General features: G+C 38.5%; 1 protein-coding gene across 1 annotated transcript; it reads right to left on the bottom strand.

The window, feature by feature from the left end:
* Nucleotides 1-735: 735 nt before the first annotated feature.
* Nucleotides 736-10,115, bottom strand: LOC137618862 (uncharacterized). The gene is made up of 5 exons (XM_068349069.1): nucleotides 10,101-10,115; nucleotides 9,550-9,751; nucleotides 7,920-8,050; nucleotides 1,624-2,570; nucleotides 736-1,441 (listed from the first exon to the last, which is right to left on the bottom strand). Exons 1-5 carry the CDS (start codon nucleotides 10,113-10,115, stop codon nucleotides 736-738), a joined length of 2,001 nt encoding a protein of 666 aa, XP_068205170.1.
* Nucleotides 10,116-18,657: the final 8,542 nt, after the last annotated feature.

Here is an 18,657-nt window from a genome sequence, read left to right as displayed (position 1 = left end):
TATACTTGAGTTGCTAACATTGTCAAACACAGCACACGCTGTATCTAAGATGACATCTTTTGCTCTTTGAAGATACTTCTTCAACCTGTTGATATGAAAAGTTTTAACTTTTCCATGAATGTTTATACCAGAATCGTTCTTGCCCACAACATTCTCTACATTAAATGGACCCTTCCACTGCATGAGTAGCTTATTGCTGTCTGTAGGTAGTAGAATCAGTACTTGATCGCCTACCTGAAGACTCCGAGGCCTGGATCTCCTATCATAGTAATGTTTGTATCGCCCTTGTGCCAACTTCAGTGCTTCATTTGCTAGTTTCATGGTCTCTTCCATTTTTTCCCTGAGCTCAAAGACATATTGATAGCTACTCTTGACTTCTGGTTCTTCAATGTCTTTTGTCCATAGTTCCCTCAAAATCCGCATTGGCCCTCTTACAGATCTTCCATATTGTATCTCAAAGGGGGAGAACCCTGTCGACGCTTGAGGGACTTCTCTGTAAGCAAATAACACAGCATTGATATACCTGTGCCACTGATTAGGCTTCTCTAGACACAACTTTTTCAGCATTTGTTTTAGAGTTCCATTGAACTTTTCCACTAATCCATTACACATTGGATGGTATGGAGTAGTTGTAAGTTGCCGCATGCTGAGGAGTCTAGGTACTTCCTTCAGAGGTAAACTGTGTTCCAAGATCACTTAATATTTCTTCAGGCACCCCTACCCTACTAAACATGTCTACCTGTCTTCTGCAACTGATTCAGAGTCAATGTTCTTCAAGGGCATTGCATCAGGATACCTACTGGCGTGGTCCATCATAGTGAGGTTAAACTGGTGTCCTTTCTCAGATGGTAGATGTATATTACCAATTATATCCACAGACACCCTCTTGAATGGAGTAGCAATGATTGGCAGTTTCCCAAGAAGTACTTTTGTCACCCTACCTTTGCTGATCGTCTTCTGGCAGATGTCACAAGATCTGCAGAACCTAGTTATGTCTGCACCCATTCCAGGCCAGTAGAACTCTCTGGGGATTTTCTCCTTTGTCTTCTTAGCACACAGGGGGCCCCCTAAGGTAGATTCATGTGCTAATGTCAGGACTTGTGTTCTCAGTGGTTTAGGAACCATGACTTGGGAGACTGGATTCCCATGGTTGATGTCTGGATGAACAAATGTCCTGTACAATAACTGTTTCCTGGTTTCGAACCGGATTACTTGCCTTCCTTTTCTCTCTTCTTTAGAGGTCCAAAACTTCTTCAGTGTGTCATCTTTCTTCTGTAGTCGACAAACTTCATCACTATCAACTTCTTTGTACAGGTTACTTCCTGGCACTACCAGTGGTGAGGGTCTCTTACCCTCTCGCGTTGCTTGTGCCCTTGTTGCTACTGCAAAGGTCTCCTGGTCACAGGTGTCCTGCCACGCTGGGTCAGGGTCTTCAGCTGGTCTTGCATATGGGACGTTTCCAATTAGCAGATCATAGGGGCGTCAGGAAGACAAACTGCATCCACTTTTCCAATCAGGTATGGAGTGCTGATGTGGATTCTAGCCATTGCAGCTCTCCGGAAGGAATTGTCAGCAAGCCTGACCAGCACTAAGGTTCCAGTGTAAAGATCAGGATCAACAAACTTTTGTTTGATTACCACACTACTATATCCAGAGTCACGCAACACCTGAACAATGTGGGATCCTACTCGACCCTTTGTCACTGGCATTGAGTCTTCATTGCTTGGAACACAAGCATTCATACAAGGGACTGCAAAACCATTCTCAAGGAAAAGCTTTCCTTCCTTGATACAAGCATCTACCTTAGCTACTTCCATTTCTGGAGGAGGGCCACTGATTGAACAGAAGTACGAGACTTGTGCCACTGGTGTCTGTGCCTCTTCAACACTTTTCTCAACATCCAAATAAGCAGTTTTGACGGTCTTTAATTTCCTGCATTCCGGGAGATCATGACCAAATTTATCACAGAACTTACACTTTTTGTCATTTCTAGGACACCTTGACTGATCCAAGAGGTGACACTTCGACGCTATGTGGCCGAGCTGGTTGCATCTGTAGCACCTTACCTCTCTAGCTGAAGTCCCCTTGATGACTTGCTCATTGGGCCCATGCCAAGGATTCTCAACAGCACTTGGTCCTGTCTGCTTAGGTGGTCGATACACAGGCTTTTTAGCTACCTTGGCCTCCTTAGAGAGCTCAGTTCCATGAGCTGTGAGGTACTGGTCTGCTGCCTTTGCCAGGTAATCTAGACTAGCAGGGGCCTTTTCCTTCAAATGAACTTCCAGTGCATTTGAGACAACATTGATGAACTGCTCCTTGATCATCAGCTGTTGGAGCTCTGCAAAAGTCTCAGAGGCTCCAGCTTGTTCCATCCACTTCTTGAGAAAGTTCTTGAGCTTGACAATGAACTGTGCAGGGCTCTCTCCGTCTTCTGGGGGCGTGTTCCAGATCTTTTTACGGAATCCTTCCTCAGTAAGGTCGTATCTTCTGAAGAGCGCTTTCTTCAAAATTTCATAGTCCTTTGCATCGTCGTCAGAAAGCCGACCATAGACTAGAATGGCATTCCCTGTCTAAAGAGCACTAAGAGACGAGGCCCACGTTGACCTGTCCCACTTGTGTGTGTTAGCACACCTCTCAAACTTTAACAAGTAGCTGTCAAGCTCATACTTACCATCCACAAACTCTGGGAGGTTTGTGATCTTTGCTTTAGGAGAGTGGTTACTGATCACAGTCGGTGCCTCTTCATGGTGTCGTGCTGCCTCTAGTTCAAGTTTCTTTATTTCTAGTTCATGTCATCTCTCCCGCTCCTTCTCTTCTATTGCATGCTATCGCTCCCGCTCCTTCTCTTCTAGTGCATGCTGTCGCTCCCGCTCCTTCTCTTCTAGTTCGGCCAAAGCCTTCCCACGCTCAGCGTCATACCTTTTCAGTCTCTCTTCTCTCTCAAGATTCTTTTCTTCTGCTTGAACACTTTGCTCGGCAAACTCAATGGCTTTCTAGTCGTCCAGTCTGTAGTCCTTTGCCAATGCAAGGTATTCTTTGAAGGTTTCCATGACTTCAACTTCCAGCCTTTATATCTTTTCACTGTTGCCAATCCTGGCAAGGTGGCCACTTGTCACAACTCAGGTTCAATAATTGGCAGGTGTGAGAATAAAATAAGACTATTGTGCATAATTTCACTATTCTCGTATAGCCTTTATTAACACTTCAATATAAAGTCACAAACAGCAGCATACACTGCCCAAAAACGCTTTATTGAGCAAAACTTTTTGAGTGATATAATAGTTCACAGTATAATAATAATAATCCTCTAGCACTTCCAGTCTTAAACTGGTAAAGAGAGTAATCCCTTTATAACACCTGCGTTAAAAGCACCACCGGTTGTCCCTTCCCCCCAAAACAAAGGTTTAGATGTCGCCTCGGCTCGTTGCGAAAGACTCCGTAAAAGCACCAAATATATAAAAATAAATATGTATCCATGAATAGCAGGGCGACATCTGTTGTTGAGAACTTAATGTACATATTATAAATTAAAATAAAGAAACTAGCATTGGCTAGTAACAATAGAACAAGCACACAAGTTTTACACTCATTGGTTTCAGTAAATAACAGTTCAACTACTTTAACATAAAAAATGATAGAATAAGACAGTTCATAAACAGTTATTATAACAAACTAAATAGAATGCATATGATAATATACAAAAAATCATTATACACCAATATAACACAGGGCTAATATATAAATATATACGCAGAAATAAACTGTAGAATAAGACCGCATATAAACAGTAATTATAACAATAAACAAAAATAAAATGCATGTGATGATATACAAAAATCCTTATACATCAATGTAATACAGGGCTAATATATAAATATATACGCAGATATATTGATTTGTGACACACCTGTTCTTGCCAAAAATCAACTGATTCAGATTTTACCAACTAACATTTGCAATGTACATTACTTGAATATATCGTGTTTTAAAGGTGAACTGAGAAATATTTGTATAAAATATATGTATTGGTATTAATTTTAAAGACTCATTAACTCTATATTCTATAAAATCAACATTTATTGAGCATAATTTCAAAGCTTATGCAATAGGTATATTACAAGCAAGTTAACATGTGCAATTTTAGCTGTTTTAACTGTCAATAGGTGTCTATAGCATAGTGGAGTCCATGAGTTTTTTCAGACACCAATTGTGATATATATATATATATATATATATATATATATATATATATATATATATATATATATGTGTGTGTGTGTGTGTGTGTGTGTATATATATATATATATATATATATATATATATATATATATATATATATATATATATATAAAATTGATTATTATAAATATATAGGAAATATAGAAAGAATTAATATTGCTATTGTTTGATAGTTTATATATATATATATATATATATATATATATATATATATATATATATATATATATATATATATATATATACTGTATATATACAATTGATTATTATAAATATATAGGATATATAGAAAAAATTAATATTGCTATTGTTTGATAGTTTTATTACACACATATATATATATATATATATATATATATATATATATATATATATATATATATATATATATATATATATATATATATATATATATACATTCAATTGATTATTAAAAATTTATAGGATATATAGAAAAAATTAATATTGCTCTTGTTTGATAGTTATATTCAGTATTTATATATGGTTTTTAATATGATATTTGGTTTATAGGCTTGTTGACATAAAGATTCTTATAGGTCTTTCTGTCATGGCGTCTGCGTCTAGGGAAATTATCCTCAAATCTGGAAAATATGGTAAATTTAGGGACAAATTTTGTTTATTCAGTATGCTGCATTTATCCAAATATTAGTGTTTATGGTTACAAAAAGAAAAAGGAAAAAAAAAACTCTGAAATCAATTACAATGTTTAAAATAACTCTTCGATACAATAGTATATATAAAAACATCTTTTACATGGTGTTGAAGACTGCTAGGGAAAAACTTTCTTCTTATTTAGGAGAAAATTTGATGGTTCATAAGTTCATAGGTTAAGCAAGGTAATGAGTCCAGCAGTGTGAACACTTAGGTTAGAATGGTATCATTATTAATTATCAATTTATCATCTCCGTGAGTTTATTCCATCGCACTTGGGCGCGAAAGACATTAAGGAGTCATGGGTGAAATAATTATATTTTGTCAACCCTTCAGTCAAGAGGGTATTCAATAATAATATGAATTTATGTAGGTGTCTTGAATACCATTTGATAGAGAAATAACACTTTAAGCTAATTGAAAAATAGAACTGTCACCCTTAGGGGGTTTGCAACATGTGCTCATGAAACACTGAGTCCACGTTGTACTAAAAAAGACTAAATTTTCACAATTACAACAATTATTCCTTGGTAAATCACCTACTAAGGTTCACAAGCGTATTCTGATACATAAAACCAATCCCCAGTCCCAGGGATGACAATTTTACAGATCGATATAAAGTTACATATAAAACTCACAAAGATACCGACCTGGTATCACAGTAGCAAGGAGCTGGAGACAGATAGACTTAACAATAATAAAACTTACTGGGTTGGGGTCTAGGCAGGAATGAACGAGCGTCGTATTGGACAGCTCCGAGGAAAACTACGATATCCCGCGCTAACTTAAGTGTCCTTGGGAGATGAGAGGGAACTCTTACGTTATTTATTCAATAAGGGGTTTGATAAAGCTTCTTTACTGACCACAAGACGGAGAAACTATCAAAGTCTTACTTCAGATCAATGGGTAAACTTAATGCTTCGGCTGAAGGCCATAATTTGCCATAATACAACAAAATAGAGAGTCCTTGGCTCTAAACATATACATCGATATTTTTATCGTGGTGAAACAGTATAATATCATTTTTTTAATTCGTAAATAGTAAATACTTTATCTCTCTGACACCCACTCCTTCCCCACCAGGTGGTTGAATTTTACGCCACAATACCGTCACGTATTGGACAACAATCATTCGCAGCAACGCCCGCGAGATCTCCCAATCTTACCCCAATTTAACGCAACGTTCATGGAGTTAAATGGCGGGGATTTCAAATGATCAGTTCATAACCCCCGAAAGGTACTACTACTGTCTCATAGATCTTTATTCTCACTAACAATGCCAAATCTCCTACTCTGTTACTGTCTCCATACTTCCTAACTTCCTGTACCATGTAGCCTATTCTATTACTGCTTCCCTTTTGCTTATGATGAGACTTTAGTTTCCTTTATCCTAGTGCCATTCTCTTGATTATTTAAATTCCTTAACTGTTTCTATCCTTCGGAGTTTCTTAAAACCTCGTCCTTTTAGTTCCATGGTTGCTTTGTTGCCAGTGGAAATTAGGGGAAACAAAAATCCATGAAAGGACTCATTCATACCTTATACATGCAAACCAATACATCTCTCTGAACTGCAAAGAATGTACCAGATATAATTGTGTACGTTTGGTGGTACATATCTGTTTAAGCTCAATTCTAAAAGCTTTTTGTTTTCTTATAGAGAGGAAGAATGAGTCGGCAAACTGAAGAGAAATGAGTTGAGAGAAAACTTGATCAGGATGGATGGATGTGATGGCCATTGCAAGGTGCTTCATCAGGATGATGTTGTCAACACATTTTATATTGTCTGGTCTTTGAGAAATGATAACAAGTGAAGCAGATGTCTGCATTGACATTAACAATGCCATGCTGTTATGAAACCCAAGAGACGATATACCATATCCCATATGTCGTTAAAGTTTCCTTAACAACCAAGTAACAAAACAGATTGGGGCTAACTAACCTCATGGTTTATTGCCCCATAAAGGTGCCGAAATCCCATTTTATGAGGAATTTTACATTGACATTTATCTTTCACTACCGTAGATAAACAAAAGACGTCTGCTTTCATTGTAGATATTTTTATCACATAAACTTTCCCCAACCCACAATGAAAATAAACTCCTAATCACAACCCCAAACTAAAGCCCTGCTTATGTCTGTATGTCGTTATACTATCATTTTTTAAACTTTTAAACATATGGGAAAGAATAAAGTGGGGATTTTATGCAAAATTTGCTATAGGTAATCATTCATAGTTTTGTATAAATCCATTGAATAATAAAATTCAATCTACAGCAAATAAACTTAGATAAAAATAAAGACCCTGGACAAAATATTAAGAAGATTCCAATAACAGAGGGTAGCTGGCAGATCTCGTCTAAGGAGAGTAAGAACTGAAAGTTACGCTTCTCATAGTTTGGGGTGCTTATACATGAGAGAGAGAGAGAGAGAGAGAGAGAGAGAGAGAGAGAGAGAGAGCTTGAAACTGCCCTATGTATCCATTTACTCGTTAAGACGAATATTAAATTCAACTTTTGTTTTTATGGTTGAATCCCAATAAGAGTCTCGATGAATACACATCTTCCTCTTATCTCGACAACCTTGACAAGATCAGGGTTACCACACCGCATGCGCATGAATATAGGTATATGGCGTTTGTCTTCAGATTTTAAAGCACCAGAAAGAAAAGAGTCACATCTTAGTTTTGCTTGCATGAAGAAAATGACCGAGTGTCAGTTGTTTCACTTCCTAAGTCTCTCGGTGGCAAACAACATTTAAGAGCAGGTCTTGTGGCACCATTAGGTTTGTAGTTTTACAAGTCAACTCAGAGTTCTTTTAAGAATACAACCTAAATAGTTTAAAGAGTGAATAATGAGCAGACTTAAGGGGTGACAGTTATGAAAAACAGATTTTGACACAGGAAAAAATCTACTTTTGTGTGAGATAGCCATGTCGTCCTGATGGAAGTTCCTCATTGGTAGCTTCTACTTAGGATATTACTGCGAGTGATATACCAGAGAAAGTTTACCTTAGAGGTATCAATGTGAGACATCGCATCCATTCCTGTTGCTTCTGGATCTAAGTCTGGTGCTACATACCGAGGAAGCTTCTCGTTAAAGCTCGTTGCAATGAGATTGATTTGCAGTTCTGGCACATGCTCTAGAATAAAACAGAATAATTTTGTGTCCAGAGACCATTCTGTTTCCTGAGGCTTGGATCTCGACAGGGCGTCCACCGTCACATTGCAAACCCCTTTGTTGTGAACTGATGAAAGATGAAATTTCTTCCTTTGCGCTAAAGAGAGAATGGCTAGGATTACATGGCTGATCTGAGGAGATCGGGAGCCCTGTCAGTTGACACAGTGTACTATTGTATTATAGTCAATGACCAATTTGATGTGTGATTTCATCTTTGGGCATAGTCTCTTCAGAGTCGCAAACAATGCCAGAGCTTCCAAAACATTGATGTGAAACTTCTGAAATGAAATCAAACATTGACACTGCAATTTCTCGGAAGACGAATGTCCCCACAAAAAATCATTGTTCCGTGGCGTCCATGTGAATAGTCACAGAAGGAGGAGGGTACTGTAGAAAGATGTAGTTTGATACCCTCTTGGCAGTGGACCACGGCTTGAGCTGCTTCCGCAGTAAGACTGAAGTTTTATGGCGAAGATCTCTCTGAAGATTGGATGCCTTTCTTCTTCAGACTCTGTTGGCATCTTTGAGTCTTGCTTTCAGGGTTGGGTCTGTCACAGTAGCGAACTGTAACGGCCCTAAGACCCTTTCCTGTTGCCGTCTGGTGAGTACTTCTGAACAAAGTAGTCACCTGACGTAGTTTCCGATTTCCTTTCTCTTGCCTTGTCGTAGAGAGAGCGGATGTGACTGTAAATTCCAGGGAATTCCTAGCCACTGGAATTTCCAAGCTAAAGATAACCTGGACTTCTTGAGGTTGATTCGGAAGACCAGAGTTTGTAGGAAGTTCATGGCCTTTTGGGCTGTTCGAAGACATTCTGACTTCGTTGTAGCCGAGACTAACCAGTCATCGAGGTACAAAATCAAATGAAGGCCTCTGTTCTGAAGTTATTGGACAACAGCCTCGACTAGCTTCGTGAAAATCCTTAGTTATACTGAGCCCGAATGGCATAGCATTCAATGCGTAGGCCTATCTTGCTAGTTTGAAACCAAGAAACGGGGAGAAGCTCTGACCTATCGGAAGAGGCCAGTAGGCGTCTGTGAGTTCTATGGAGATGGCTTAGTGGGGTCCATGTTCACGAGATAATCAGCATCTGAAACTTGTTTTTCAGAATGAATTTGTTTAGTGGCGACAAGTCCAGAATAGTTTAAAGAGTATTAGAATCTTTCTTGGGCACGCAGAATGGCCATCCTTGAAAGTTTATGGATTTTGTGCAACGTATGACTCTCTTCTGGAGGTCCTGAACATAATACTCTAAAAAGGGGGTTGTGAGTTGAAAGAACCTCTTGAAGCCTAGCCCTTTTGAGACTGCTGTGAGCACAGGGATCAAACTCCCTGAACAGGTGAAGTCGTCCCCCTACCAGAAGCTCCTCATTGTTGTTGTGAAGAAAGCGCATCTTTATTCGTCTTTCCTCTACTTCCTCGGCCTCTAGTTTGACTGTCTCTCCTAGACCTTTCCCTGTTACCAGAGCCCTTCTTATGAGCTTTTGTAGGGTAGAATGTTGTGGTAGCTCTCTCATACACCCGGTTGAGGGGTGGAGACTGGAACTTACTGCTGGGGAACCATGTACACAGTCTGAGGGATGGCGGCAACTGAGGCTGTTGTGACGGGAAAGGATTTCCTCCCCTTAAAGGGACTTCTGAGCTTCTTGGCCTTGGGTTGAGGTTCTTTATTGGGGATAAATTTTGGTTTAGAGGCCATAACCCACTTGTCTATAAGGCTCTTATTCTTCTGAGCTGCTTAGTCCATGACTTCTTTAACTAGTTTTTTTCAGGGAAGAGATCCTTCCCCCAGATATTAGAGTCGATCAGTTTTCTAGGTTCATGTCTGATCGTAGCATTGGCTAGGATGTGTACCTACATGCTCTCCTGGATAGGAAGAAAGCATGGAGATCCCTATCAAACATGATTATTTGAGTCTTCACCAAAACTGGTAAGAGATCAGATATGAAATAGTTTCCAATAAGCATCTCTAGATAAGATTGGAAGACTAAAGAGCCAGAAAGTCTCTCTTTACCTTCTGACTCTCCATTTAATAGAGATTTGGGAATCCTAGGCAGTTTCTCGTTAAACTGTTTGCCTTCCGGTGTTTTTATCTAGTTTTCCAACAGTAAAGTTATTTTTGACGTCCTTCTAATTGTTCGAATCATAAGTACTGGAATTCCCTGCTCTCCACTATTGCTTTCATCATGGCCTCTAAGCTTTAGAGTCAAAGGGGAGACAATATCCTTGGGTGCCACAAAGGTGGCCAGTTTCCTGCCAAAGGCAGGAAGTTTGGTATTGCTAAATTCAGCAATCTTCAAATCCCTAACCAATAGGGATGGAGCCTTGCTATGGTCCAGAAGAATTGGTTCCTTAGGGATCGTATAATTACTAATGGACGCTTCCGATTGATAGAAAGAATTCCAAGTCCGAAACTGGCTAGGAAGCCTTAGAAAAAGGTGCCTTTTTTAAAGCTACTATCCTCGCTGTTAGGTACGCTTAACAGCGTTCATATTTGGCGGTTAGGTTCTCCATAAAAGTTTTCATGAATGCCATTAGTTCCAAGTTACTAGGAAATGAAAGTTTGTCTAAAGTCTGAACTGGCGTGGAGTTGGAAGCTGGGGCTTGAGCGGCAGTGATGGGGGAAAGTAAAGAGGCACTGGGAGCTGTACTCACATGATGTACATCCAACGAATCTTCTGAGGCTTCCGTGGCCAGCAGGATCCTCTCATTCTCTGTTGACACTCAAGAAGTAGTCGACATGTTATCAGTGTCCAGACTTATAACTTGCAGAGCATCTCGAACTTCCTTATAAGCATGATCTGCGGATACTGTTGGGAGTTGAACGGTTGGTAACTGATACCAAACACAGAGGTGACCTCACCCTTTGTAAAGAGAAGTTCCTTCAGTTCCAGAGAAGGAAGATAAGACTCATCTTGTTGAGAGCTCTTCTAGAAGCCTCTTACCCAGTGTCGGAGCATCTTCCGACCTTGATCTCGAACGTCCAAGGAGACATCAGTGTCATAGAAGCCGGTGTGAAGGAGATCCGTGCAAATCTCGCATTTCGTAAGTTCACAGATTGCAACAGATCCCTTGGAAAAACCCCTTGGAAACACGACAATCAGCATGTTTCCGTTATGAGAGTTGATCCTCTCAATTATTATAGTATTCAACTTTTATTACAAAGGTTTGTGAAAAAAAGGGGGGTGGTGGATGTGGAAAAACTAGATAGCAATTGTATGAGGGAGAGAGAGAGAGAGAGAGAGAGAGAGAGAGAGAGAGAGAGAGAGAGAGAGAGAGAGAGAGAGAGAGAGAGAGAGAGAGAGAGAGAGTTCTTCTTCTGCCAAAAGACATTTCAACTTTGTAACTACTTCCATAACACCAGAATTCTTGTTGTCATTAATGTGAATTACTTTGAGCCTTTTATTGTGAAACTTAATTTACGAGACTCGTGGTAATTTCCTGTTCAGTGGACGTTGTTATGGTTTATGAAATATTTTGGATGGAAGGATGCAAGTTGCATGGATCAGACTGGTGCCTTCAAAAATCTTTGATTTTGATTCTTGCTGACTAATTGTTTCTTGATGATCGAGAGAAACAAGGAAGGAAGGAAGGAAGCAAACAAGCAAACGAGCAAGTAAGAAAGGAAAGAAGGAAGCAAGGAAGCAAGCCAGCAAGCAAGCAAGAGAGGAAGGAAGCAAAGAAGCAAGGAAAGAAGGAAGCAAGCAAGCAAGCAAGCAAGCAAGAGAGCAAGGAAGCGAGGGAGGAAGGAAGGAAGGGGAGAATATTCTGGGATATAATCAGCTGTTTTATGATTGACACTCCGAATATTAAATAGAAATAAATAATCTTTGATTTCGAAGTAGATTCACATTTTTCCTTCAAATTAAAATAACAAAGACAAAGATTATTTTTTAGGAGTTCTTTAAACTTATGTTACATCCCATCAAACTTTTCTTTTTTTATATTCCTTATGTTAAGGTTTGTTTGGTCCTTGTCTCTTTGGAATCTAGAATAAAAGAAAATCGATTTACCCCTTTGTAAACATATATTTAACCAAATTTAAGCAGAAGGGGATTTTCCCATTGTAACTGCAGTGTTTTCTAAGGAGTGGTGCATTCGCTGACCACCTAAACAAAACTCAGGTTCCATCATTGAAAATTTCCTTCTTACAGTTTTATGAAGGTTATTCCTGGGGTGACACTGTAGCTCTCTCAATTAATATAGATTCTGTTCTTCAATTTTCTCTTGCCCATCAGTTTCCTGTTTTATATCAGATACAGAATATACAACAACACTTGAGCCTTTCTTTGTCAGCTCTTTTACAGATAAGGAGGTGAATTTTCAGCAAATGTTATGCTCTCCCCAACTCCCTTCGCCTCCATTTAACACATCTATTCTTTTCCGTGCATTTAGAACAAAACCGTTTTTAATCAAAAGAGCAAATGTTCAGCTTCCGTGTTGTCCTCTTTAAACCTTCTTGTGAAAACCGATAAAATCCGATGATCATATACTGTAAATCTAAAAAAAATGGACACTTGATTGAGTAGCTCATAAATTTCCCCAATGTGACGACAGATGTTTAGAAGATAAAGTTAAATCAGTCATAATTTTATGGTGAAGAAGACTCGGAGCTAAGAGGCATAGAGAAAACCTGTATCTAGAATAGGTTATGTGTCAGCATATTCGATTATGCCTCCTTAGTTAGCCCTATTAACATAATTTGTCTCTTTTCAATTGGACACTTTCCCTTCAAGCCTTCTTTTATCGATAGACGTTTAAATTCCATTGATAGTGTCTTTTTATAGTATACTGTTCTTCGGCCCGTCCTCACCTTGAGTATGTTGTTCAGGCTTAGTCATCATGCAAGAAAAAAAATGGTATACCTGAAAAAGTCCAAAGTAGAATAAGTAAACTTGTACCTGAATCAACTTATTTCCCTTATGAGACGAGATACAGAAAACGAGGAATTACATCACTCCAGCAACAAAGACTGAGGGGACCTGATCGAAGTATGTAAGATCCTTTTAGTGGATTTGAGAATGTAATTATGATTGATTATTTTGAATTCAATACTAATAACACACTAACGAACACCTACAAACTAAAAAGAGGACATATTAGAACTGTTATATGAGCAAATGCCTTTAGTATTCAGGTTGTAAATCCTTGAAATTACCTTCCCAATAATGGCATTAGTGTTCTTTAAATAACTGCCTTCTGGAGTAAATTACAGTAGAGTCCCACTGGAATACGTAAAAATAGGCTAATCACAACTAGTGGTAAAATGTTGTGATGGTATGATTAAGGAAGGATTTATAATTTTTAGTATTCTTTGTGTATAGTGTCGAACTGGTTACGTCCACAAATCTGAAGCTGCAAACTACCACACTCAGAAATATAAGTTGAAGTGTATGGAAGATCTTATGAATAATGTGTGGGAAACGTATTCCAGGAAAACATCCCAACAGCAGGTAACAAGGAGTCGAAGATCTGCCCAGGGGGATATGAGCTCAACTACTCGGCACACCATCAGAGAATATGGGTGTTGCAGTTCGTAAACCTTGACACTAATGTCCTATCCAGAGGGTTACTTCTATATGAACACATTGAATATCTACTTTGGACTTTTCAGGATCAAAAAGCCATCTCACACTCAGGTGCTATTCTGTCTTCGTCCAAGAAACCCTTGTGAGATGCTGGACAGGCAATTAATCTACTGACAATATCGCTAAAAGCAGAAAAGAAGCCGTAGTATGAAAATTAACTTATTTACTCTAAATTATCCTTCTGATTTTAATTCAGAATGAGGATCTTCACCTTCGAAACCTTTAAGGAAGGGAGCCCTTTAACTTACTCTCTTCAATAATAGGCTACTTCTGGAATAATCAACAAATTCAAATCCGCTTTAAAAGAACTATCCAAATTTATCAACAATATCAATTACATTTTTTAGTAATTCTTATAAATAAAAGCACATGGGGGATTTCATATTCGCCTTTTCCTTGTATTTTTAACTTGGTGATATCGCTTGTGACTTTATATTCATCACAATGATGCTTTAAGTGTCTCAGTAAGATATGTAACTCATTGGAGCGCAGAAAGAGAGGAGTTTCTTATAGAATTAACAGTTTTATTAGTCTAGATTTATTAATTGTCAAAAGATATTGCTTTTATTTGAATAAATAAAAAATAACAAAATATATTATTGAAATATTTAAGTAATTTTTATATTTAATAGGCGAATGATGTATGAAAGAGATAAATGAAATAGGTATTTAGTAAGACTGAACGACTCCGAATGTTTGTTGACAAAATGGTTTTGTTGTTGAGACTTGAGACGAAGTTACGATAACAAAAACTCAGCTTAACGTTGTCACTGAAGTTCATTTTGCGATTCGTGTAGTTATTGTAAGTATAAGTTCCGAGTTTTATCTATTAAAATTATAATATCGATTTTTAAAAGATTTTGTAAAGGTGATAAATTCAATTAAGTTATGGCCGGGACTTTCAGCACAAAATGGATCGCTTTCCCGTCGGTAGTAACTTAACTATCTCTCTCTCTCTCTCTCTCTCTCTCTCTCTCTCTCTCTCTCTCTCTCTCTCTCTCTCTCTCTCTCTCTCTCTCTCTCTCTCTCTCTCCCATCAACAAAGACTTGTATTACTTGAGATTGTTATAAGTATGTTCGTATTATATCAGAGGACTCACTAGACTGCTTGTTGCTCATGTGTGTTCATCAATGGATTGGCATACACAGACGGCACAATATACGAACAATATTCCTTTCTAGAGGTTCTTTGATCTTAAAACTTCAAAAGAAGTCTAACTGTAAGGCAGTAAAGAAGTTTATCCTTAATTAACCTGAAGAGTAAAGGAGTCATGATATAATCAAAACTTCAACTCTAGGACAACATTTCCGAGACACTAACTCATAAACCGAGAATTTAACAAAAAGTAAGTTTCATTCCACAGAGAGTTAGGAATTTTTAACATCATTAGCAAATCTCCTGAGTATCATACTACATCTGACAGCAGCCTATAACCCAACAGCCAATAAAATGGTTGAAAATTTTCATAGCACTCTCAAAGCAGCTTTGATGTCCTTCTGCAAAGATTTTATTGGGTTTCATTAGCTTCCCTTGGTCCTCCTGGGATGAAGAACCAGTCTTAAGGATTCTGGGTGTCTTGGCAGCTGTAATGATGTATGGCAACCCGTTGGTCATATCTTCTGAAATTTTCTCCATATGCAATCTCCTCTGATATTCACCAGCACCTACATCATGTTGTGGGAAGATTTACTTCCTCTCACCATACTTACAAGTACCTAGCAAAGCAACACATACCCAGAGATTTACACACCATAACGCACGTGTTCTTGTACACCGATGTTAGCAAACCACCATTGACGTGCCCTTACACAGGCCCTCTACTCATGATCCGTTGCTCTCCCAAGGCTTTCTTAATTAACATTTGTAGCAAAGAAGACATAGTATCTTGATTGTCTAAAACCTGCATATCTCTAGCAAGATGACCCACCTACAGATCGCCTCTCTAGATCCATGTGCCCTATTTCACGTGCATGTCTTTTTTCAGGAGGGGAGCCATGTACCATACGTGGTACATACACGCTCATACAATACAATGATATTGCTTTTTTTATCTCTTGCTCTCTTCCGCACTGATAATAGATAAAACATGGTTCACATTGTTTGAGTTTGTGTACAGCTTTACCACTCTACTAGAACGTTTTGTTTTCATTTACTCTGGGAAGACTAGTGTTTCACACAAGGAAGTCTAAATTCTTGCCTTTTATTAGGATAGAGTTGGTCGTGCATTCACAAAAGAGATAAATTACATATACAAATAAATTTGTATTTCTTCAAACATCTGACTTCTTAATTCCCGAGTCAAGTTGTCCATTTTGGAACATTTACAGGATAGCCTGTGATAAATGCAATCTTACAAGAGAGAAAAAAATTAGTAGAAAAATGTCAAATCCTCAATAAGCTTTATCGCCGGCCTTGTGATAAATATTCAGGCTATCAAAGGAAATTGTTTCCATAAAAACTTTCTTAAAATTTGAATGCAGGATAGCACACAATTACCTATTGCAAGAACACAGATTTCTTGTTAAGAAAACATCCTTAAATTCGAAACCTGAAGTGATGTCCTTGTACAAGCTGTATAACCACTTATTCTAGATTCCTAATTGCTTCATGCACATTAGAGGACTAGACGGACAGTTAGTGGCACAAGGAGTTTACTTTGTTATCTAGGCTCGCCATGAGCCTGATTCAAGCTGCGATCCTGAGTTGTGTTGTGAGACTGGATTGCATGCGGATAAGAGATTCCTTGTTTTGAGCCAAACTCTCTGATAAGAGAATATATTTGCACCTTTGGCGCTTCAATGCAAGATCACTGTGATCCAGAGTCGAGAGGCTCTGAAAGAATTTTAGTTCCCAAAAATACTCTCACAAAGGTATTCTCCTTTGATAAAAACATCCAGGCTATCTTTGAGCCCGAATCCTGTCACGACTCCAAATCGCAGGCTAGCCAGGTCTTGAGGTGTTGAGAGATAGCTTGTTTCACACAAACCTCTCAGGTGGGAACAGTAGCTTTCACCTTTGTTGCCAAGTCCTAGACTTTCCTAAGAGCTTGAACTGCGTCGCGAGCCAGACTCGTGAGGGTAAAAGAAATCGCTTGCTTCAAGCAAACTCTCAGGTGAAAGAAAAACATTCACCTTTGGCACCACGATACAGGCTTGCTGGAAATCACTTACATTAAGCGAAACTCTCAGGTGAAAGGCTAGCTTTCACCTTTTGGCGCCATCAGTCCCTGCGACAGTTGTCAGGATCTCATAGGAGTTTCAAAGAGCTTGAATACTCTGAGTAGGAACGTGAGACTACTTCTGATCTGTCAGGATAGATAAACGAACATGGTAAAAAATCAGGTCACCATAGCAAATGCATCCGCAAAAAACTCGAAGGGTTGGCCAGCAAAAAGGAAAAAAATGGCAGGCATATCTCTCAATTGCAAGGCTAGCTCCCCCTTGGATGAGCAGAGGGCACTGAGAGGTACCTTCCAGAGCATTTTGAGGTTTGATCACTGACCAAGTCGTGTGATCAGTTGCAAAGCTACAGCTTCCAATATTCATGGCTGGAACGTTAAATCAGAGGACTCACTAGACTGCTTGTTGCTCATGTGTGTTCATCAATGGATTGGCATACATAGACGGCACAATATCCGAACAATATCCCTTTCTAGAGGTTCTTTGATATTAAAACTTCAAAAGAAGTCTAACTGTAAGGCAGTATAGATGTTTATCCTTAATTAACCTAAAGAGTAAAAAAGTCGTGATATAATCAAAACTTCAACTTTAGGACAACATTTCCAAGACACTAACTCATAAACCGAGAATTTAACAAAAAGTAAGTCTCATTGCAAAGATAGTTAGGAATTTTGAACATCATTAGCGAATCTCCTTAGTATCATACTACATCTGACAGCGGCCTATAACACAACAGCCCATAAAATGGTTGAAAATTTTCATAGCACTCTCAAAGCAGCTTTTGTGTCCTTCTGCAAAGACTTCAATGGGTTTAATCAGCTTCCCTGGGTCCTCCTGGGATGAAGAACCACTCTTAAGGATTCTGGGTGTCTTGGCAGCTGTAATGGTGTATAGCAATCTGTTGGTCATCACTTCTGAATTTTTTTCCATATGCAATCTCCTCTGATATTCACTAGCACCTACATCATGTTGTGGGAAAATTTACTTCCTCTCACCATACTTACAAGTACCCAGCAAAGCAACACATACCCAGAGATTTACACACCACAACGCACGTCTTCTTGTACACCGATGTAAGCAAACCACCATTTACGTGCCCTTACTCAGGCCCTCTACTCATGATCCGTTGCTCTCCCAAGGCTTTCTAGATTAACATTTGTAGCAAAGAAGACATAGTATCTTGATTGTCTAAAACCTGCATATCTCTAGCAAGAGGACCCACCTACTGATCGCCTCTCTAGATTAATGTAACCTATTTCACATGCATGTCTTTTTTCACTAGGGGAGCCATATATCGTACGTGGTATATACACGCTCATACAATATAATGATATTGTTTTTTTTTATCTGTTGCTGTCTTCCGCACTGATGATAGATAGAACATGGTTCACATTGTTTTAGTTTGAGTACAGCTTTACCACTCTACTAGAACGTTCTGTTTTCATTTACTCTGGAAAGACTAGTGTTTCACACATGGAAGTCTAAATTCTTGCCTTTTATTAGGATAGAGTTGGTCGTGCATTCACAAAAAAAATAAATTACCTATATAAATCAATTTGTATATCTTCAAACAACTGACTTCTTAATCCCCGAGTCAAGTCGTCCATTTTGGAACCTTTACAAGATAGCCTGTGATTATTGCAATCTTACAAGAGAGAAAAAAATTAGCAGAAAAATGTCAATCCTCCAAAAACTTTATCTCCTGCCTTGTGATGAACATTTGGGCTATCAAAGGAAATTGTATCCATAAACACTTTCTTGAAATGTGAACGCAGGATAGCATACAATCACCTATTGCAAGAA

This window comes from Palaemon carinicauda, chromosome 25, assembly GCF_036898095.1.
Source record: "Palaemon carinicauda isolate YSFRI2023 chromosome 25, ASM3689809v2, whole genome shotgun sequence".
NCBI lineage: Eukaryota > Metazoa > Arthropoda > Malacostraca > Decapoda > Palaemonidae > Palaemon > Palaemon carinicauda.
This window is presented reverse-complemented; position numbering and strand designations above follow the sequence as displayed.